General features: G+C 41.0%; 1 protein-coding gene across 1 annotated transcript in view; it reads right to left on the reverse strand.

The window, feature by feature from the left end:
* Positions 1-19,105, reverse strand: part of cacna2d3a (calcium channel, voltage-dependent, alpha 2/delta subunit 3a) — a 705,663-nt gene extending 686,558 nt beyond the window's left edge. The window contains exon 1 of the mRNA XM_068052271.1: positions 19,022-19,105. Within this exon, the coding sequence (XP_067908372.1) occupies positions 19,022-19,105 (84 nt within the window). The remainder of the gene's footprint in view (positions 1-19,021) is intronic.
* Positions 19,106-23,637: the final 4,532 nt, after the last annotated feature.

Genomic DNA, 23,637 nt, shown 5'->3' on the forward strand with positions numbered 1-23,637 from the left:
CAACAAAAGATTTCTTGCCAGAGACTTACCGAAACTGAATGAAAGCCAAGAGTATGGATACGTGACGTGGAAAGGGAAGGTAATGTAATCCACAGAGATGAAAACTACCAGAGATTGTATGTGGTTCACACAACTGAAGGAAACAGATGTAGAAATAGGAAAAACATTATCCCTATTCCCCAGAAGGAACAGTCAATCATTCATTTGGAAGAACCAGATGATGATGAAGAAACCCAAAGCAAACAGAATATTACATCCTTTGTAGAAATCAACCAAGTCAGTGATCAGGATTTACAAGGAAGATTACTGATCATCCCACTCAGACTAGAAGATCAGGGAGAGTCACAAAACCTCCTAACAGACTAAATCTGTGAAGTCAGAGACTTGCAGCAGAGAAAGGGTAGTAGGTAAAGTCAAGACTGTGTTTTTATGTTAAAGAATATGTATGGATAAAGACTTAGGGGAGATGTAGTATAAGGACCTGAAAGGGTTAATGTTGAAGACAGTGAGAGCAACCCCTCCCACTGTAGTGATGATGATGTAACAGTCACGTGGCAAAGGGCTTTGGATGAAGAGAGTAGCAGCACGAAGGATGCTACCTAGAGAGCCTTGAGAAGAATATAAATAGAGATGTGTAAATAATAAAAGAGTTATCAGTTGACCTTATCAAGACTCTGAGACTTTATCAAGAATGCCCGAACTACTGTTACAACAACATACAACAGTATACACAGTCAGGAGGGAGTGGCGGTGGGAGTCCTCAACATTGAATCCAGCCCCCACAATGTCTCATGACATCAGGTCAAACATAGGCAAGGAAATCTCCTGCTGATTACCACCTGGCGCGCACTTCCTCAGAGGGTACTAAGGACACGGAATGTACTCTGGGTGGGGGACATTAATGTCCATCACCGAGAGTGGCTCAGTAGACCCACTACTGACCGAAGTGGTCTTGAAGGACATATCTGCCAAATTGGGCCTGCGGCAGGTCATGAGAGACATAACATGAGGGGAAAACCTATTTTTAAAAATTCGTTCCTTGGATGTGGGCGTCGCTGGCTAGGCCAGCATTTATTGCCCATCCCTAATTGCCCTCAAGAAGGTGGTGGTGAGCTGCCTTCTTGAACCACTGCAGTCCATGTGGGGTAGGTACACCTACAGTGCTGTTAGGAAGGGAGTTCCAGGATTTTGACCCAGCAACAGTGAAGGAACGGCGATATAGTTCCAAGTCAGGACAGTGTGTGGCTTGAAGGGGAACTTGCAAGTGGTGATATTCCCATGCATCTGCTGCCCTTGACATTCTAGGTGGTAATGAGGTCTGGAGCTGAGTGGCCCTGTCGGAACCCAAACTGAGCAACAGTGAGCAGGTTATTGCTAAGCAAGTGCCGCTTGATAGCACTGTCGACAACACCTTCCATCACTTTACTGATGATTGAGAGTAGACTGATGGGGTGGCAGTTGGCCACGTTGGACTTGTCCTGCTTTTTGTGTACAGGACATACCTGGGCAATTTTCCACATTGCAGGGTAGATGCCAGTGTTGTAGCTGTACTGGAACAGCTTGGCTAGGAGTGTGGCAAGTTCTGAAGTACACATCTTCAGTACTATTGCCAGAATGTTGTCAGGTCCCATAGCCTTTGCAGTATCTAGTGCCTTCAGTCGTTTCTTGATATCACACAGAGTGAATCGAATTGGCTGAAGACTGTCACCTGTGATGCTGGGAACTTCAGGAGGAAGACTTGACTTCGGACTCACCAATCTACCTGTCACAGATGCATTTGTCCATGGCAGTACTGGTAGGAGGGACCACCATACAGTCCTTGTGGAGACAATGTCCCATCTTCAAACTGAGAATACCATCCATCGTGTTGTATGGCACTACCACCATGCTAAATGGGCTAGATTCAGAACAGATCTAGCAGCTTAAAACTGGGCATCCGTGAGATGCAGTGGGCTTTCAGCAACAGCGGAATTGTACTCAACCACAATCTGTAATCCTATGGCCTGGCATATCCTTCACTCTACAATTACCAACAAGCAAGGGGACCAACCCTGGTTCAATGAGGAATGTAGGAGAGTATGCCAGGAGCAGAACAGGCATGCATAAAAATGAGGCACCAACCTGGTGAAGCTACAATACAGGACTACATTCATGCTAAACAGTGGATCAGCATGCGATAGACAGAGCTAAGAGATCCCACAACCAACGGATCAGATCTAAGCTCTGTTGTCCTGCCACATCCAGTCGTGAATGGTGATGAACAGTTAAACAACTAACTGGAGGAGGAGGCTCCACAAACATCCCCACCCTCATTGATGGGGGAGCCCAGCAAGTCAGTGCAAAAGACAAGGCTGAAATATTTGCAACCACCTTCTGCCAGAAGTGCCAAGTGGATGATCCATCTCGGCCTCTGCCTGAGGTCCCCAGCATTACAGATGCCAGTCGTCAGCCAAATTGATTCACTTCACGCAATATCAAGAAACAGCTGAAGGTGCTGGATATAGTAAAGGCTATGGGCTCTGACAACATCCCTGCTGTAGTACTGAAGATTTGTGCTCCAGAACTAGCTGCACCCCTAACCAAGCTGTTTCAGTACAGCTAAAACACAGGCATCTACCCAAAAATGTGGAAAATTGCCCAGGTATGTCTTGTAAACAAAAGAACCGGACAAATCCAATACGGTCAAATACTGTCACATCATTCTACTCTCCATCAGCAGCCAAGTGGTGGAAGGTGTCGTCGACAGTGTTATCAAGCGGCACTTACTCAGCCATAACCTGCTCAGTGATGCTCAGTTTGGGTTCCGGCCAGGGCCACTCGGCTCCTGACCACATTAAAGCCTGGGACCAAACATAGACAAAAGAGCTAAAATCCAGAGGTGAGATGAGCGTGACTGCCCTTGGCATCAAGACATCATTTTCCCAAGTGTGGCATCAAGGAACATCATTGGCAAGGTCAGCATTTGCTGCCCATTCTCAATTGCACTTGAGAACGTAGTGGTGAGCCACCATCTTGAACCGCTGCAGTCCACGTGGGGTAGGTACACCCACAGTGCTGTTCGGAACGGAGTTCGAGGTTTTTGACCAAGCGACAGTGAAGGAATTGCAATATAGTCCCAAGTGGGATGGTGAGTGGATTGGAGGGGAACTTGCATCTGGTGGTGTTCCCATGCGTCTGTTCTGCTTTTCTTTCTAGGTGGTTGAGGTTTGGAAGGTGCCGTTGAAGGCAGCACCAGGAGCGGTGGCCACTGCCAGTACTGCAGAGGCTTTGGACCCAGACCCAAAGCTGGAGACCTGGACCTCAGGCAGGTGAGGCAGGGTAACCAGGGGGGCAGGGTGGGTGTTGAGTACAGGGTGAGGGGATCCAGAGAGGTGGTTTGCTTGATGGCAGGGGCCCTCTGTGGGCAATGGGCCCCCCCCACCACAAGCCAGCAGAGAGGTCACCTCGTTTTACTGGGTGACCTCCCCACATGGGCGGAGGCCCTTACCACCAATAGCTTGATGCCAGCAGCAGGAGAAAGAGGCGCTTAAGTGGCTGTTAATAGGCCTCTTAAGGGCTTCGAGTGATCTCTGGGCAGGAAGGCTGTCTTCAGCCTATCCCCCCCCCCCCTGACAAAATTGCCTTGTGACGGGAAGGCGACGGGCCCTCCACCCCCCCCCCCCCCCCCCCTCCGCCTCCCTTTGCAATTCTATGGGCATCCCCTCCTCCTAAACTATCTCCAGGAAGCCCATAAAATTCAGCCCAAAATGATTCTATGACTCTGTGTTAATAACAAATGACTCAGGAAAAGTGGTTTATGGAAAGGAAATCACTTTAGTAGATTGTTATATAAAAATGACCTGGGCTTGGGTATAAAGAGTACAATGTTGAAGTCTGCAGATGATACAAAAGTTGACAATGTAATAAATAGTGAGCAGGATAGCAGTAGACTTCAGGAGGATGTAGACAGAGTGGTGAAATGGGCAGACACATGGCAGATGCAATCTAATGCGGATAAGTGTGAAGTGATGCACTTTGGGAGAAGCAACATGGAGAGGCAGTGTAATCCAAATGGTACTATTTTGGAGGGGGGCGGGGGGGGGGGGGAGGAGTTGCAACAGCCGCGAGACCAGTGGGTGCATATTCACAAGTCTTTGAAGATGGCAGGGCAAGTTGATAAGGTGGTTAAGAAAGCATAAAAGGATACTTGGTTTTTTAAATAGGAGAACTGAACACAAAAACAAGGAAGTCATGTTGCACATTAACAATTCTGTACCAGGAATGTGGGACTAAATTAGACAGCTCATTCAAAAAGCCAGAACAGGCATGAAGAGCCGAATAGCCTCCTTCTGTGCTGGCATTGCTTAATGTCACTGATTTTCAGTGTCAACATGACTAAATTTATGCCAACTCTCCAACTGCAAAAATTAATTTAGAAGTCATGAAATAAATACAGGTGGCGCAGTGGTTAGCACCGCAGCCTCACAGCTCCAGCGACCTGGGTTCAGTTCTGGGTACTGCCTGTGTGGTGTTTGCAAGTTCTCCCTGTGGCTGCGTGGGTTTCCACTGGGTGCTCCGGTTTCCTTCCACAGCCAAATACTTGCAGGTTGATAGGTAAATTGGCCATTGTAAATTGCCCCTAGTGTCGGTAGGAGAATGGTGGGGATGTGGTAGGGAATATGGGGTTAATGTAGGATTAGTATAAATGGGTGGTTGTTGGTTGGCACAGACTCGGTGGGCCGAAGGGTCTGTTTCAGTGCTGTATCTCTAAACAAATATCAGGTTCAAAATTAAATATTATTCTATTCATCTCTATGCACTGAGTGAGAAACATAGATTCCTTATTTTGATAAATATTATCTGTGAAGTCAGACAGAAGGCCGCCAGATAGTTTTCAGATAAAATGCCATATCATAAGACTAGACAAATTTTAACTGAAAGCAATATTTTTTTTGAAATTGTGCTATAAATTAATCTTGCCATGGCTCAAAACTAATTATAAAACTAGAATCCAGTTTTGCTAAATAGGAGCACGAAATAAAAATGGGGGTAAGTCACAGTCTGTAACTGTTCTCATGTTTAATTAATATATGTGATTACTCCCATTGTGTTGCCCATGAGGAAATGAGACCAAGGAGCTTCTCCCGCTAATCTGCCATAATTTTGGCACAAGAGCATCCAAAAACCTAGAAAAATGGCTTACTTCCCAGGAGCTTCACAGCTATTTCACCAAGTCATAGCAGATGATTGGGAACACCCACAAGGAAATTCATCCCCCAGATGTAGGCTTCAGGTGGAGTGAGGCTAGAAGATTTGAAATAATTAAAACAGGCCGCTGAGACATAATTGAGTTATGTCCTATTTCGAAATAATATGTTGAGTTTATATTATTTACTGTTTGACGGTGGAGAAGAAAACTTGCTTGGGGCATAAAAGTTTCTCTGCTGTTTGGGCTGACGAACTGACAGATGATAAATTCAGGCTCTGCAGCATCACTAATGGTAGGAGGGTGTAATTAGGACTTTCAATTATGAGCATGGACCTATGCATGTAAAATGGACAGGAACAGTGTACAGACACAAGATTTGGATTTTTTTTAGCAGGAAAAATTGTCCTGCCCAAGGATTGAACAGGTGCAGTGTGCCTGAAGTTATGAAAACTGCTATCAACTCTCAAGGTATTTATCACCTTGCAATTTCTAATCTATTCCACACCCATTAGGTGATGTTTAGCACAGACCTTCTATTGCTCTTGCATATGTTACACATCTCAAAAAATTTATTCTTGAACAATTTGGTGATTAATTTGTCATTGCCTGGGACAATTCCAACACATTTGCCAAGATTTTGTGTTGTATATATTGAAACAAAGCTACATTCAAGGTTTCTACTTTTCCATCACATTGCTCTATTTTGTTGTATTTTATGAATCATCTGCTTTTTTTTCTGTTAATTTGGAGGTTCAGACACTACTTTCTGTCAATCTGTTCCTTCTTCATATCAATATATTTTCCATTGACCATCCAACCTCAATGTTCTAAAATAAAGATCCACCACTGTCTTCCACTTTTATTCATTCTTTCCCAGAATCTCAAATTTGTACAACTCTTCAGCCTCCCTTAGCCTTCAATTCCATCTATAATTCATTGGCTTGGAAACACAAAGCCTGCTGTTACTTAATTAATACTTCCTCTGTCTGCAATTAATAATACTTACATAAATTGATTTAACACATTAAAAGGAATCATACTGCATTCAAAAATGAACACTGAGCTCAGAAAGTAATAGAAATGCAAAGTTGAATTTCACTCAAATTTCCTATTCGCAAAGCTTTTGTTGATATGTTTTTTTTCTAATTTATGAATTTATTTGCAAATGGCTCAGTTGGAACCAACTTGGCAAATATCTGAGTATTATGTCTTTTATATGCACATATATTTCCATGTCATAGTCTTGACTTGTGTGGAAGGATACCTTTACCTTTGTTAGCAGAAAGCATTATGATAATTTGCTGTATGGAACCATTGTGCTCTCAATGAATATAATGGGTGTTCAATTTTATCTCAGTATGAGGCTCACTAAGTACAACAATTGAACTGCACATTCAGTATAATAGTTCATAATGCAGCTGTTCTTCACAATGAACAACATTTCATTTCTCTGGGTCTCCTAGGAAGTGGCAAAGCTATTGGGTGACTGCCAAAAATGTTCTTCCTTAAAATTAAATTTATTCTGCAAAATGAGAGATATCTTTGCAGTAAAACTTCACCCAGATACACAGTTAAATGACAGTTAAATTGGTATTTATGTTGGGCAAAATGTTCCATTGTATAAAGCACGTTTTAATGTGATGAGGGATCCATAAATGCTTTTAGATCAGGGTTTCATTGTATAAGGGGATGGACAATGAAATTATAGCAATGGTTCGCATGTAACATATGTTTATAGTCATTAGAACTCAGATGTTCATACAGTGCTACTATTATGAATATGATTCACGAATCAGTTACCTGAAAGAAAGAGTTAAGAATGGACTTGGAGAGTAGGTTTCATAAGTTCATGGGGATTTCTGAGTGTGAAAGGTTCATAGATGAAATGTGTCTGGTACTGGACTCAGTGAGAAATAAAGTGAAGCATAGGGACCAGATGGAAGAGATGGTGATGAAGCCAACAGAGGTTGCAGTGATTAGGGGTATAGTACAAACAGGCTGTAAGAACAGCAAAAACAGCAAATGACATTATCAGGTCGGTTTCAGACACTGCTTAAACAGGGTGTTCCTCAGGAAAAGGATGGAAAAATTGAAAAACAGTTAGAACAGCTTATTGTCACAAGGGAAAAGGCTATGGTGAGGAAAATGGCAGATGAGAGCAGTAGATGTGTAGATAGTTATTTTTATTTTAAGAATGCAGTCATTGAGCAGATATTGAAGAAAGGGTATGTTGCGTGGGACTGAGTGCAAGAGAGGAACTGGTGATGGTACTTCATGTAGGAATTAATGGGATAATGACATAGGGCAGCTACATAAAGAAATGCACAGAGATCGGTTTAAGAATAGAAAACCAGAAGACAGGGCTGTCAGCACTAGCAATTTCTTGGTGTGAGATTTGTAGTCATGTGCACAGCATCATCTTGCAAAAACATATGCTTGTCCTGTGCTTAATTGTCATAGTTGGGCTGGAATAGGTTATTGAATTGGACAGTCAAATAGTTGTTAGTAATAGAAATGTTGTTGTGCATTTTCACCATATAGAGCATTTCCAAATGAAATCCAAATATTTCTACTAATCAGCAGTCAAAATGCTGAATATGAGTAAACATGGCAATAGGTGGTTGCACCTGAACCTATATAAAATAACATTTTCCTGTTAATTCACCTCAAATTCTATTAGTTATTATTAAATCATTAAGCTAGAATGGATTTGAATTTATTTATTTCTGTTTCTGCCCTTTAAACACTCAATATTGTGCCATTTTATCCATGAGGCAGAACTTTTGCTCGCTCGACTACATTCCCACAAAGCTGCTGATCATCCAAATTTTCTTACTCGTTCACAAGCTAATTTCTGTTGTAAATGTTTCCTTCGTCTCACATACTGCCCCCCGGACCCCAACTCACCCTTGCCCCTTCATGCTTGCTGCAAAATAGCATTATTCAAAGTCAAAAAGGACATACAATTTCCTTTTGAAATCATTTATTGTCTCCACTTTCAACCACCTTTGTAGGTATCGAGTTCCAGGTCATTACCACTCTTTGTGTATAAATGTTCACATCCCCCCGGCATCTCTTGCCCAAAACCTTAAATCTGTGTCCCCTCATCCTTGTACCATTAGCTAATGGGAACAGCTTTTCTGTATCTACCTTATCCAACCCTGTCATAATCTTGTACACCTCTATTAGATTTCCCCTCAATCTCCTTCGCTTCAAGGAGAACAACCCCAGCTTCTCCAACCTAACCTTGTAGCTAAATTCTCTCATCCCTGGAATCATTCTGGTAAATCTCCTCTGCACCCTCTCAAGGACCTTCACATCCTTCCTAAAGTGTGGTGACCAGATTTGGTCGCAATATACTAGTTGTGGCCTAACCAGAGCTTCATAAAGTTTCAACATAACTTCCTTGTTTTTTTACTCAATACCTCTATTTTTGAAGCCAAAATTCCATATGCTTTGTTAATTACCTTCTGAATATGTCCTGTCATCTTCAAAGATCTATACACATGAACCCCCAGTCTCTCTGTCCCTGTACACTCTTTAGAACTGTGCCGTTAAGTTTATATTGCCTTTCCCTTCTGTCAAAATGCATTACCTCACACTTCTCTGTATTAAATTCTATCTGCCACTTGTCTGCCCATTCTGCGACGCTATCTATGTCCTGTTGCAGTTGATTAGTATCATCCTCACTGTTTGCCACACCTCCTCTGTGACTGTCATGGTGGTGCATTATCCTTCTTTGTGCTCCTCAATATCTGCAATCTCTGACACAGTTAATCATCCTATCCTCCTTCAATGCCTTTTCTCCATTTATCAGATCTGTGAAATTTTCCTTGCTTGGCTCCACTCATATCTATTTAATCAAAGAATCTCCAGCACTACATTCCTTTCATGCCCCTGCATCATTACCTCCAGAGACCCCAAGATATGTACTTGGCTCCCTGGTCTTCCATATCTATATTCTGACCTTTGTTGACATCATCCACAGATATGAATTCAGCTTCCAACTGTATAATGACAACACACTTCTCTACTTCTCCACCATCAAGATCCCTTCAGCCTTTGTGCTGTCAGATTACATGTCCAATATCCAGTTGTGGATGAGTCACAAATTCCTCCAGCTATACACTGGTAAAGCCAAAGTTATAGTCTTTAGCCTCCACCTCAGACTTCATACTCCCAATTACATCACTTTCCTCAGTCATTGTCCCAGGCTCAACAAGACTGTTTACAAACCTCCACATACTATTCAAACCGGAGTTGAGTCTCCAACTGCATACCCTCACCAACACGAACACTATTTCGTCTTCCATAATATAGCCCTTCTCCACTCTGTCATAGCCCATCTGCTGCTGAAACCCTTCTCCTTGCCTTTGTCACCTCCAGACTTGGCTATTCCAATGGTCTGCTGGCTGGGCTCTCACCCTCCACCCTCTGTAAACTTCAGCTCATCCAAAACCCTGTTGTACATATCCTATTCTACACTGAGTCCTGCTCACCCATCAACCCTGTCCTCACTGAGCCACATTGGCTCATAGTCCCCCAATACCTCAAATTTAAAATTATTATTGTTGTATTTAAATCAGTTCATGACCATACCCTTCCTAACACTATAACCTCTGCCAGCTGTGCAAACACCCCATCAAACTTTCTATCCCTCTTCTGCATTCAGCCCTCCCTTTACCCACCCCAATGGCTGCCATGTTTTCAGTTGTCTAAGCCCCATACTGTGGAACACCTTGCTAAACACCCTGCCACCTCATCCTCCTTTAAGGCCTGCCTTAAAGCACACCTCTGCAACCAGCCTTTTGGTAACCACTTCTAAGATCTCCTTCAGGAGTTCTGCATTTATTTTTCCCTTGTGCCTGAGTGAAGTGCCTTGGGACTTTTTTTATATGTTAAGTTTGCTTATTAGATGCACATCGCAATTGTTATTTTATTTTGTTGTTGGTCGCTGCCCTCCATTTCTACTGATATTGCATTACCATTTCGTTACAATTTACCAAACAGGAAAAAGCATGGTTCAAATGCATTATTAAACAGTACGAAAATAACAAAGACTTTCAAAAGGATGATCTTGACAAGCTCATAATATTGTTATAAATAATCGGTGAAAAATCTTATATTAAAACTCATCAAATATTTGATATTCAAACTAGGTAGGGCTGTCAAGTGATTTAAAAATTGATTGCAGTTAATCTTGTGATTAAAATGTTTAATCTCAGATAATTTTGGTTTTAATTGCATATTTAATTGGTACAATTACTTCATCCATCTCTTTCAAGTATGTTTTATTAATATAGAGTATTACAATATTGTTATTATGTATTAATGTATATATTCTTTATTAACAATGTAGACTTGGGCTGACACAAAACTTGAAAGCATTGTTAACTGTGAAGAGGATGATAGACTTCAATAGTACATGGACAAGCTGATGGTATGGGCGGGCATGAGGCAGATTAAATTTAATGTAGAGAAGTGTGAAGTGATACATTTTGGTAGGAAAAACAAGGGGAGGCAATATAAAAGAATACAATTCTGAAAGGGGTGCAGGAGCAGAGGAACCTGGGGGTATATGTGCACGAATTATTGAAGGTGGCAAGGTAGGTTGAGAAAGTGGTTAATAAGGCATCCCGGGCTTTATAAATAGAGGCAGAGAGTACAAAAACACGGAAGTTATGGCAAACCTTTATAAAACACAGGTTCGGCCTCAACTGGAGTATTGTGTCCAATTCTGGGCACCACACTTTAGGAAGTATGTGATGGCATTGGAAAGAGTGCAGAAAAGATTTACAAGAATGGTTACAGGGATAAGGGACTTCAGTTACATGGATAGATTGGAGTAGTTGGGGTTGTTCTCCTCAGAGAAGAGAAGATTGAAAGGAGATTTGATAGAGGTGTTCAAAATAATGAGGGGTCTGGATAGAGTAGATAGAGAGAAACTATTCCCATTTGTGGAAGGGTTGAGAACCAGAGGACACTAATGTAAGATGACTGTAAAAGCACCAAAGGCGACATGGGAAAAAAATTTTACACAGCAAGTAGTCAGCATCTGGAATGCACTGCCTGAGATTGTGGTGGAGACAGATTCAATCGTGGCTTTAAAAAATGAATCGGATCATCATCTGAGAGGAAAAAATTACAGGGCTACAGGGAAAAGGTGGGGGAGTGTGACTAGCTGAGTTGCTCCTGCAGAGAGCTGGCACAGACACGAGAGGCCTCCTTCTGTGCTGTAACCATTCCATGACTCTAGGATTACAACATTATTCTTTTTATTCATAAAACAAGCCAGCATAAAAACCCAGTTTTCCTATTTCTGGATTCATATTGTTGGCCACTCTTTGCAGTTTCATTTTTAATTACACCGAATTCTATGTTGGCTCAGATGCAGTTACCCAAAAGTTATTTGTAGATAAAACATGTAATATTACATCATGTAAAATGGCATGAATGTTGCTGTAAGGCTCTGTGTTCTCAAAATGAATGCTACAGTCAATTACTGGTCACGTTACAGATCAGATCACTGGGGTTATTTGATGGAGCAGGTGAATTAACAAGTTGGAGTCAGCATGTCAGCAATATTCTTTGACACAAGAAACCACAACTCATCTCTTAAGATGGCTTTGCATTTGTAATAAAGAGATGTGTGTACAGATAACAGGCATAAGTGACCCTCATTGCAAAAATCAGTGTTTGAAAGATTTACACCTTCCTATATTTACACTAGCTTGTTTTCAGTTCGTTTTAATCTGTTGCAGTTCTTTAAAAAAATCAAGTTGAAAGACAAATACATATAAGAATCAGCAAATCAGGGGCAAATTAAAGAAATCTGGCTAGATTAGAATATTGCTGGGATAATTTTGATTAAGATTCACTTAGCATGATGACAACAGTGCACTTAGTACGATACTATGTCGTGTCACTTTTTTGCCACACCACTGTTATATTTTGCCATTGCAAATGCCTATTGTTCTATGATCGCCTTAACAGTGATGTCCCTTTAAGAAATCAGTATGCTAATGAGCTAAGAACCAGGATGTAGTCATGTGACTAGAAGCCATCGATGCTCTGCAACAAGGCACAAGTCAGGAGTGTGATGGAATACTCTCCACTTGCCTGGATGAGTGCAGCTGCAACAACACTCAAGAAGCTCGACACCATTCTGGACAAGCAGCCCACTTGATTGTCACCCCATCCACTAACATTCACTCCCTCCACCACCGACATACAGTGCAGCAATGTGTACCATCTACAAGATGTACTGCAGCAACTCGCCAAAGCTCCTTAGGCAGCACCTTCCAAACCCGTGACCTCTATCACCTAGAAGGACAAGGGCAGCACATGCACGGGAATACCGCCACCTGTAAGTTCTCTTCCAAGCCATAAACTATCCTAACTTGGAACTACATCATCATTCCTTCACTGTCGCTGAGTCAAAATCCTGGAACTCCCTTCCTAACAGCACTGTGAGTGTACCTACCTCACATGGACTGCAGGGTTCAAGAAGGCGGATCACCACCAACTTCTCAAGGGCAATTAGGGATGGGCAATAAATGCTGTCTTAGCCAGCGACGCCCACATCTCATGAACGAATTAAAAAAACTAACATCCGAAACAAAGGTTCTGTAAATAGTTTGCTCTGTATTGTATATATAAGTTTAGCTGTTAATAAACCTTCTAGAGATCTTCAATGAACTGGAATCCACACACCTCATTGTGTTGCTTAAGATAACACAACAAAACCCATGACAGAGGCAGTGGTGGTGAAAAGACAAGATCTAAGCTTGAAGACCAGAAGCAAAACAGCTGCGAAAGCGACCCTTCCTACAGCCAAAAGAGAGAAAGTTCAAAAGAAATACTGGCCCAACCAGTGGAAAGAAAAAAAAAAAAAAACTTACCTCCAGCTGTGGGTGACAGAGCACTGAATGGCACGCTGAAAATCAGTTCTTGTGATCGGGTGAGTAATTGTGCAAACGGTTGAGGAATCCCGGTTTTAAAAATAGCTTTGAACTGATCAAAAAATAGATTTTCTTTTTAAAAGGCTCCGTTGGAGAGAAAAAATAAATGAGGAAAACTTAATTTCTCTCTCAGGCTGTTCGAGGTTGATGCCATTACAGGTGGCTTCTGAAAGAAAAAGCACGGGAAAACCCCAAATACAACAAAGTCTCCATTCACATAGCCAAAGCTGAAAAAAATCATTAAACCAGTCAAGCATGAAGAACATAAATACACTCTAGCAAAAAAAAAGCAAAGGGGAAAACCCTTGAACTGCCTATCAAACAGCTGTGTAAACATACAAGCTGAAGTGCTGAAAGCAAAATAAACAGAGAACACTGTCAAACACCTGTTATTCTCCATCAAAGCAGCTAGTCTAAATAAAAGAGAATTTCTTAAAAGAGGAACAGCACAGAGTTAATAGAATAAGTTTTAAAACCAGTTTCAAACCATAAATAGAAAAGTCAATGTAAGTACACTGCTGAAGGCACACACCAAGCTGAACAAAGTTAAATATCGAGCAGAAAGCAAAAGAAGAGCAGAAAGATGGATATCAAATTTCCCTGCATAAACTGGAAGGCCATTGATATCCTATCCCAGTTCAAACTTTTTAAACAAAGAATGCAGTTATGCTTCACAGACCAACCGGTTGTCAAACCAGAGAAGCAAGCTGTGAAAATATTGATAGCAGCTAGAAATGAGTGGTTGCACAAAATCAATACCTCTGGCTTATCTGAAGAGGACCAGAAAGATCCCCCAAAGATATGGAAAATGCTAAAAGATCAGCTCCGGGTAAGAGTGAATTTTAGGACAGAATCTATGGACAGAATGATAGAAAACCTGCCTGGATGTATATACATAGCCGATGACATTGCAGTAATGGGAAAAACCAAGGAAGAGTATGATCGAAATCTTTGTTCACTGATGGCAGTAGCTCATTGCAAAGGGCTCATTTTTAACAGCAAGAAGTACCAGGTGAAATTAGGTCAGATCAATTTCTTTGGCTTCATCTATTCCGGTTGTGGAATCCATCCTGACCCAGGCAAAGTTGAAGATGTAAGGCATATGCCTAACCCACAAGACAAGGAAGATCTACAGAGATGTCTTGGATTTTTCAACTTCTTGGCACCATACATTCCAAACTTTTCTGACAAAGCATCATCGCTGAGAGAGCTCTTAAAGAAGGACATACCATATGTATGGCCAGAGGACCATCAGCATATGTTTGAATCTCTCTAACAAGAATTGTCAGCTGAAACCTGTACCCTGCAGTACTATGATCCAAGGAAGACGACAATTCTGGATGGCGACGCCTCACAGAAAGGGCTAGGAGCATGCATCCTACAGGATGGCAAACCAGTTGCATTCAGATCCAAATGTTTATCCTCAGCACAATCCAACTACTCAAACAGAGCGTGAAACACTTGCTCTGGTGTTTGGGATCTCAAGGTTACACACCTACCTGTTGGGTAGGCAGTTCACTGTGGAAACCAACCACAAATCACTGGAGATGATCTGGCACAAACCATTGACAAGTGCACCACCTCAACTACAGCGACTCTCAGTGAAAGTACAGGGGTACGATTTCGACGTCTGCTACGAACTGGATACCAAAATGGTCACCTCGGATACGCTGAGCAGATTACCAAACCTGAACAAGAATGAAGAAGTTTCACTGAATCTACAAGCAGACAGCATGGACATTGAGGTGGAAGATTGGCTCAAAATCGATTTATTGCATTTTTGTCAGCACAAATGTAAACAACTACAATCTGAAACAGCAAATGACCCACAACTGAAGGCACTGTGGAGAGTCATCATAGAAAGTTGGCCTGACACAGTAAAAGAGGTTCCAGAAACCCTCAGATGCTTTTGGCCTCATAGAGATGAACTCAGTATCTCGAGAGGCATCACCTTCAAAGGAAAACAAGTGTTTGTGCCCAAAGCTCTCTGACAGGACATCTTGTCACAACTTCACCAAGGCCATATAGGTATAAAGCGAACATGATGACTGGCACAAGACACTGTTTAATGGCCAGGGATCAACAGTAACATCGAAAAGTTAGTGAGGGTGGGTGAGGCATGCCAGAGCCACCAGCCTCAACAACGTAAAGAACCTCTACCCCCTCACGAGATTCCATCAGTCCCTTGGTCCAAAATCGCCACTGATCTATTTACCGTGACTTTATCTCAGTCATCAATTATTTCTCCAAATTTTCAATTGTCAGACAGGTAAAAGACACTTCAAATGTGATCGTCGCAGACAGATCGAATGCCATATTCAGTCTATTCAGTGCACCTGAAGAAATTATTTCTGACAGTGGGCCACAGTATACAGGCAGACCTTTCAGGCATATGTGTGCCAAATGGGGCATAAAACATGTGACATCCTCACCGCATTAACCCAGATCTAATGGTCTTGCCGAGCGAATGGTTCGCACAGTTAAATCACTTATCCTTAAGTGTAGGACAACGAAACAAGATGTTCGTGTTGACACGCTCCACCTCAGAGCTACACCTATGGATATGGGCGAACCATCACCAGCAGACATCATGTATAGCAGAGAAGTGTGAACGACTCTCCTGAGCCATCATCTGTCCAAATTCTCCGAGATGCAGGAGACACTGTTCGAAAAACAAGGGAGAATGAAGATGGTGCATGACTGACATGCAGGGGCTGAACTACCACAGTTACACGCAGAACAAAAGGTCAGGGTCATATACCCCACAATGAGAACACGGTTACCCACAGAGGTATCCAAAGTATACAGTGAGCCTAGGTCCTAACAGGTTACAACATCGAACGGGGCAGTGTTGAGGAGCAACCAAAGTTAATTAAGAGAAGTGTGCAATGCTCCAATTGCGCACAGTGGACTCAAAAGAACACACTCCGCTGATGAGGGTGTGACAGAACAACAGGACAACAATTAACACACTGACAACATGCCTGGAAACCAAAAACAGCCACGAGTGAAGTCGACATCCGCAGAAGGTTATACCATAACCAGATCTGGAAGAGTTGACAAACCACCAAAACGAAATATGGACCCTTGAGCTTCTGCACTCGTAAATGTCACAATCCCTATCCTTATACCTGTAAATTTTATAATCTCTATCCCATATAACTAATTTTGATATTTTCCAATTTTATGTGTTTTTACTTGTAGCATACGAGACTTACCGTCAGTAAGAAAGGGATCTTGTATGATTGCCTTAAGAGTGATGTCCCTTTAAGAGCTCAGTTTGCTAATGAGCCAAGTACCAGGATGTACTCATGTGACTAGAAGCCATTGTTACTCTGCGGCTGTACAATCCTAGACGAAGTTGCTTTGTATTGTAGATACTACTTTAGCTGTTAATAAACCATCTGGAGATCTTCAACGAACTGGAATCCACACCTCACTGTGTTGCTTAAGATAACACAATGGGCTGAATTTTTACATCTCACCGCCGTTCTTGACGGTGAGCTTCAAAAAGCGCGCAGCACACATGCAAGACATGCGCCGTGGAGCCGCAGCGATATTTTGTGTGGTGGCTCATTAACATGGAGGGGGCAGAACAGCTGCCCCCAATGACGTAGAGGTGGCGGGCACTCCGTCCCCGGCAACAGAGCAGGTGTTGCCGCACTTTAAGGGCTTCAGGTCCTTTTGTTGTATTTAAATTATTAAAGGCACAGGTTTGTAAAACAATTTTTTAAAAATTTAGTCATACTTCCAATCCCCTCTCTCAGCACCCCGCCAATGAATAATCACTTTGTTATTTTTCATGCTTCCCCAAAAAATGTAAATTCTCAATCCTGACCTTTCCCCCTGAACTTTCTATACATTGCCCTTCAACCCCTTCCCACCATCCCCTCAGCCAATCGCATTCATTTTGCCACCCCCCCCCACCACCCACCCTGAAAAATTCACTCCTCCCCCTTCCCCACCAGTGTTCTGCCTTGGTTCCGAACGGGGTTCTCAATGGAGATCCAAAGGCACGGGACTTCCAGCCACTGGTCGGAATATTGACGTGGGATGGCTGTCGCTGCAAGCTAAGTAATTATTCTGCAATTATTTATAATAATTTAAATATTTAAATATGTTAATGATTTTTTTTAGCCGAGCGGTGGGGAGATGCCCCAAGGCTTTGCCGCTGCCAGTAAAATGGGGCAGGGCCTTCCCAGCTTTGAAGCCCGTGGCGGGCCTCTCCCGGAAGCATCTTCCCCCACCCCCGCCACCCCGCACCATGACATCAGGGGGTCAGTAAAATTCAGCCCAGTGAAACCCATGACACCTATGACTACATTTCCCATTCAATTTTCCTATGTTTCTGTCACAATACATTTCCATTTTGTTGCCATATGGTGGCTCTTTTGAGCAAATCTTCTGCTCTTGTCTCCCAGCTCCACCACCATCTTTTTCAACTAGTTTAGGTTTATATTCTTACTACATTCAAATGATTCCTTTTTTGTCCCCAATAATTTTTGTCGCTTACTAATACTCCCAGACTCCCATTTCTTTCTTCTCCTGCTTGTGGGTTTCCAGGTATCTTTCCTCTTTTATAAGCCTGTAATTACTTTAGTACAGATGAACAAATTAAACCTCATCCTAGTAAAACATAGAATTACAGACTGATACAGCACAGAAGGAGGCTATTCAGCCCATCACCACTGTGTAAACTCGGAGTTATCCAATTAGTCTTGTTCTCCTGCTCTTTCCCCATTGTCCTGCAAATTTTGCCTTTTCAAGTATTTATACATTGCCCTTTTGAAAATTATTATTGCATCTGCTTCCACCACCCTTTCAGACAGTGCATCCAGATACCAACTCTCTGAGTAAACATTTTTTTTTTCATGTCGCCTCTGGTTCTTTTGCCAATTACCTAAAATAAACTGGGTTGCTGTACTATTATCATAACAGATACTGTGCCAAGGAATGGAACAAGCAATATAAAGACTATTCAGGAAACAATATTATTCTGCAGGATAATGACATCTTTATAAATGCTTTTTGCTCCAAATAATTTTTGAATCGAATGTCTTATCCTGCAATTATGTCTGAAAATAAATAGGCTTTTCCAAGGTTCAGTGCAGACAAATAAAAGTTACATTCTTTCCTTAATTATTTTGTACTTTGTATACAATTGTTTCCTATCCATTTACTACTCTCAATAATTTCAAATCTTACTCACCTTCAAGTGTATATGCAATAGCTGTCCAGTAGCCATTTAACAAATCAGAAATACTATTTACCCTCATCACTACATCCACTAATCGTAGAACTTTTACTGGAAAAACAGAGCCCTCCACCTCTAAGAGACATTCAATGCAAACGGCAGGCACGCTAAATAAATCCTAGATTTATAACACAATTAGTTTTCTCATTCTGAAAATGGATTTTGTAACTAGAATTGTTAATTACAGTATGTTCAAAATATAATTTTATTTTATTATATTGCCCACTAATTCAAACCGATACATTAGATATGATACAGAATTGTTGGTATGGTACATTTCAAACTTAATGACAGCAAAAGATCAACAAAGTTAATTTTAATAATAATGGTAATTCTGACTTTTTTAAAATTGAATCACACATCGAGTCATTTTGTGGAGATAGGTTTCAAGGGAAATTTTTCCATTATTCTTGAGAGTTAATGATAAATGTCAGGACACACAACCATTCATAGGGATGTGGCACAAAATTATGTAATACTGGCTTTAGACAAACAGGTTAAGAACTTAGTCTAGTCACAGAAATATTTCACTATACATGCTCAGTTGTTCAAATATGGCATTCATTAATTAGTGAAAATAAACTGACAAGTACATTCCTGACAAGATAATTTGCTTACCTCCAAATCTGAATTATATTCATGCTCCAAATGAGCATTTTCAGCAGCTTCAACCAGACGCTGTGAAGGAAAAATGAAATGCATCTAAGTTAGACAAGCTAATTTTACTTTTGTATAATTTTATATTTACATTTTTTATTAAATTTGATCACAAGCATAAGCTTTGTACATGCAAATCAGGAACATTTTGAGGGAGTGAACTACTGGTGAGAAGGATTTATCACAAAAATATTGAGATGAAGAAACACTAAGGATAATGAAACTCCCGCCTGGAACAGAGTTGTCCATATCTCAAGGCCCCCCAACAAAATGGCAATGACTCGGACATCAATGAGAATAGTCCTGCTACCGTTGTGCCACCAGCCAATCCTGTCTGTTGGAGTAGGGCTGCAAATCAGCCACAGTGGGTCACATATACATCAATATTTACTACATGCACACCGAATATCAAAGTATATATATTATTTTACAATTGAATAATTGAATCAACATATCCTTTGCTTCTAACCATCTTTTGGATGAGACATTAAAACTAACGTTCCATCTGCCCTCTCAGGTGGATGTAAAAGATCCCATTGCACTATTTCAAAGAACAGCGTGGTGTTAAACTCCAGAAAGCTTGTTATGAAAGGATAATGCTGGAGCCTATCTTTACTCAGTTTCACATTTATTGAACAAAGTAAAAGGATTACAAACATGTAGCTCCTCACTCAAAACCCTCCACTAGTCTCAGTAAGTGTCTGCTTATAAGTGCTCAATGAAGATCCCAATTAGCACCCTCCACCTGCATATAATCAAACAATTGATGCACAAGTAACAGATTAACACGTGGGAGTGATACCCGTGTCCTTGCCAGTATATATCACCCAATCAACATAAAAAAAACAGATTTGATTGTCATTGTCACATTGCTGCTTGTGGGAGCTTGTTGTGCACAAATTGGCTGCCATGTTTCCTACATTACAACAGTGACGACAGTTCAAAAGTACTTCATTGGCTGTAAAGCGTTTTGAAACATCTGATGGCTGTGAAAGGTGCTATTTAAATGCAAGTCTTTCTTTTTTTTCTTTTATTACTGGCACATTAATTGACCACAAAGGCAAAAATAAATACAGTTAAACTAAATTACAGATCATGTAGTTTGTTTAGGGGAGGTCACTTGTTAAAAATGTATTTATTACTTACTTATGTACTTTGGCTTGATTCCCAATTAATCTAACAAAATTTATAATTTAAAGGTGCAGTTTAATTTGAGCATATTGGAGTAAATAGTACTTTTCTTCAATTCCTTGAGAGGACTGTACTCTTTTCAACATCGCTGTACTTATTTTTTTTAAAAGACAATGTAAATGCAGTTGTTCATATATTCTCATGCACCTGCAAATCTTTAAAATAAAAGCAAAATACTGCAGATGCTGGAAATCTGGAATAAAAACTGAAAGTGAATTACCAGGAAAGTGGTACTGAACAAATTGTTGGAACTGCGAGCTGACAAGTCCCCGGGTACTGATGGACTTCATCCTAGGGTGTTAAAAGAATTGGCTAGTGAGATAGTTGATGCGTTAGTTTTAATTTTCCAAAATCCCCTAGATTCGGGGAAGGTTCCGTTAGATTGGAAAATAGCGAATGTAAGTCCTTTATTCAAAAAGGGAGGGAGACTGAAAGCAGGAAACTACAGGCCAGTTAGCTTAATATCTGTCTTAGGGAAAATGTTAGAAGCTATTATTAAAGACATTATAGCAGGGCATTTAGAAAAATTCAAGGTAATCAGGCAGAGTCAACATGGTTTTGTGAAAGAGAAATCATGTTTAACCAATGTATTGGAATTTTTTGAGGAGTTACATGTGCTGTGGCTAAAGGGGAACCAGTGGATCTATTGTACTTAGATTTCCAGAAGGCATTTGATAAGGTGCCACATCAAATGTTATTGCAGAAAATAAAAGCTCATGGTGTAGGCGGTAAGATATTGGCATGGAAAGAAGATTGGCTAGCTAACAGGAAACAGAGTAGGGATAAATGGGTCATTTTCTGGTTGGCAAGAGGTAACAAGTGGTGTGCCACAGGGATCTGTGCTGGGGCCTCAACTTTTTACAATTTATAGAAATGAAGGGACCAAAGGTATGGTTACTAAATTTGCTGATGACAAAGGGAGGTACGAAAGTAACTTGCGAAGAGGACATAAGGGGGCTACAGAAGGATATAGATAGGTTAAGTGAGTGGGCAAAGAGCTGGCAAATGGAGTATAATATAAGAAAGTGTGAAATTGTCCACTTTGGCAGGAAGAATAAAAAAGAAGCATATTATCTAAATGGTGAGAGATTGCAGAGCTCTGAGATGCAGAGGGATCTGGGTGTCCTAGTGCATGAATCGTAAAAGGTTAGTATGCAGGTACAGCACGTAATTTGGAAAGCTAATAGAATGTTATCATTCATCACCAGGGGAATTGAATACAAAAGTACGGAGGTTATGCTTCAACTTTTAAGGGCATTGGTGAGACCACATCTGGAGTACCGTGTACAGTACTGGTCTCCTTATTTAAGGAAGGATGAAAATGCGTTGGAGGCAGTACAAAGACTAGACTAATACCTGGAACGGGCGGGCTGTCTCACAAGGAAAGATTGGACAGGCTAGGCTTGTTTCCGCTGAAATTCCGAAGAGTACAACGTGACTTGATTGAAACATATAAGATCCTGAGGGGTCTTGACATGGTGGATGTGGAAAGGATGTTTCCCCTTGTGGGAGAATCTAGAACTAGGGGTCACTGTTTAAAAATAAGGGATCATCCATTTAAGAGAGATGAGGAGAAATTTTTTCTCTCAGAGGGTCGTGAGTCTTTGGAATTCTCTTCCTCAAAAGGCGGTGGAAGCAGAATCTTTGAATATTTTTAAGGCAGAGGTAGATAGATTCTTGATAAGCAAGGGGGTGAAAGGTTATCGGGGGTAGGTGGAAATGTAGAGTAATCAGTTCAGCCATGAACTTATTGAATGGCAGAGCAGGCTCGAGGGGCCGAGTGGCCTACTCCTGCTCCTAATTCATATGTCCATGTGTAAAGTGCTGGAAATACTCAGCAGGTCTGGCAGACCTCACCATCTGAACAGAAGAAATGTCTGATGAAAGGTCACAGACCTGAAACATTAACTCTGTTTCTCTCTCCACAGTTGCTGCCAGGCCTGCTAAGTATTTCCAGCACTTTCTGTTTTTATCTGCAAATCTTTTCTTGATTCATAATGATAATACGCCAATATCTTGAGATCAAAGCATTTTTCACTAAGATTTGTGCTAAAACAAATTCAAATATAAATTGTTCCCAAACACAAAGCACTTCAAAAAAATCGCAACCATAATTAGGCATTCTACTTTTGGATTTCAAGATTGTTAGAATGTGGGTTTCAGGTTTGTGATAGCAAAAGGCTTCAGGAAACTGGCACGCCGACCCGAAGGGCAGGTTTAAGTGACTACCTGCCCTCTTTCCTGCCCTCACAAAGGAATAAAATTCCAGCCCATTGAGTGTCACATACAACATTTTGTGCACTGTATAGGATAACAGGTGCAAACAGAACTAAATAACAATGCCCATTCAACACAGGGCCTGAGACAAGTTTATTTGCAATTGTGAGATGATAATACTGCCATTGGACCAATTTTATTCGCAGATCACTTTTTGGTAATATTTCAGTAAACGCCATAATAAAAATTATGGCCTAAAATTGGATGCCACTTGTCACAAATTATGACCAAAATAGCTACAATAATTTAGTATAATTGATGAGTGAAGATTTGGAGAAGAATGTAAAACAATAGCTTCTTTATTTGGCTAATACAGACTAATTGCAATATTTGCATATTCCCCTCTTTCTAAAATGCATATGTTGCAGTAAATATCTCAACAAATTCTACTAAATAAATACAATAAATAAATGGCAGTAGAGAAATAAGGATCACAGCAGGTGATATCCATAGCTTACAATATCCCTCAGGTTATATGAAATTTCTCACCGAGAAAATTACATAACTCTCATTCCTATTGAGAAATGCATCCTATTAATAAATTACACTAGATGGAGTGGAACTACAAAACTTAAAGCAAAGTACTTCAATTAGAATAATTTTATATCAAACAGTTCATAATATGAATGTTACCTTTGGGGATTGTGAACTTCTGTAAGCCTGCAACTTATTTTGCAGTATAAGCATTTCCAATGAAATTATTTAATTGCTGTTACTAAATGCTCACATCAAACATGATGTAGTTTAACTTTCTTTCTTTCTGCTTGTGTGAAGCCTGCAGTTTTCTTTTAAAGGCTGGATCCCAGAGGCCAGCATCTCTTTCCTGTCCTGCAGAGCTGCGAAATGACCTCATCCTCCCTGGGCATAAACTGTGCCTGCTATCACTAACTGCTCCTCATACACCAAGTGCAGACCCCTCTAACTCACTGCCTAACTAGTCCTGGGTGCCAATCTCTGTGCTAGTACTTGGCAGAAATTGAACATGTGATGGAGAAGGATCAAAAGAGGGAAAAGCATCTGGAGATTGGAGCAGCTGTCCAGCTGTCTTGACAAAGCCCAGAACACACTGTGTTGATGGCCAACCTGAAGGGAGAATTGAACACTACAAG

The sequence above is a fragment of the Heterodontus francisci genome, chromosome 19, assembly GCF_036365525.1.
Source record: "Heterodontus francisci isolate sHetFra1 chromosome 19, sHetFra1.hap1, whole genome shotgun sequence".
Lineage (NCBI taxonomy): Eukaryota > Metazoa > Chordata > Chondrichthyes > Heterodontiformes > Heterodontidae > Heterodontus > Heterodontus francisci.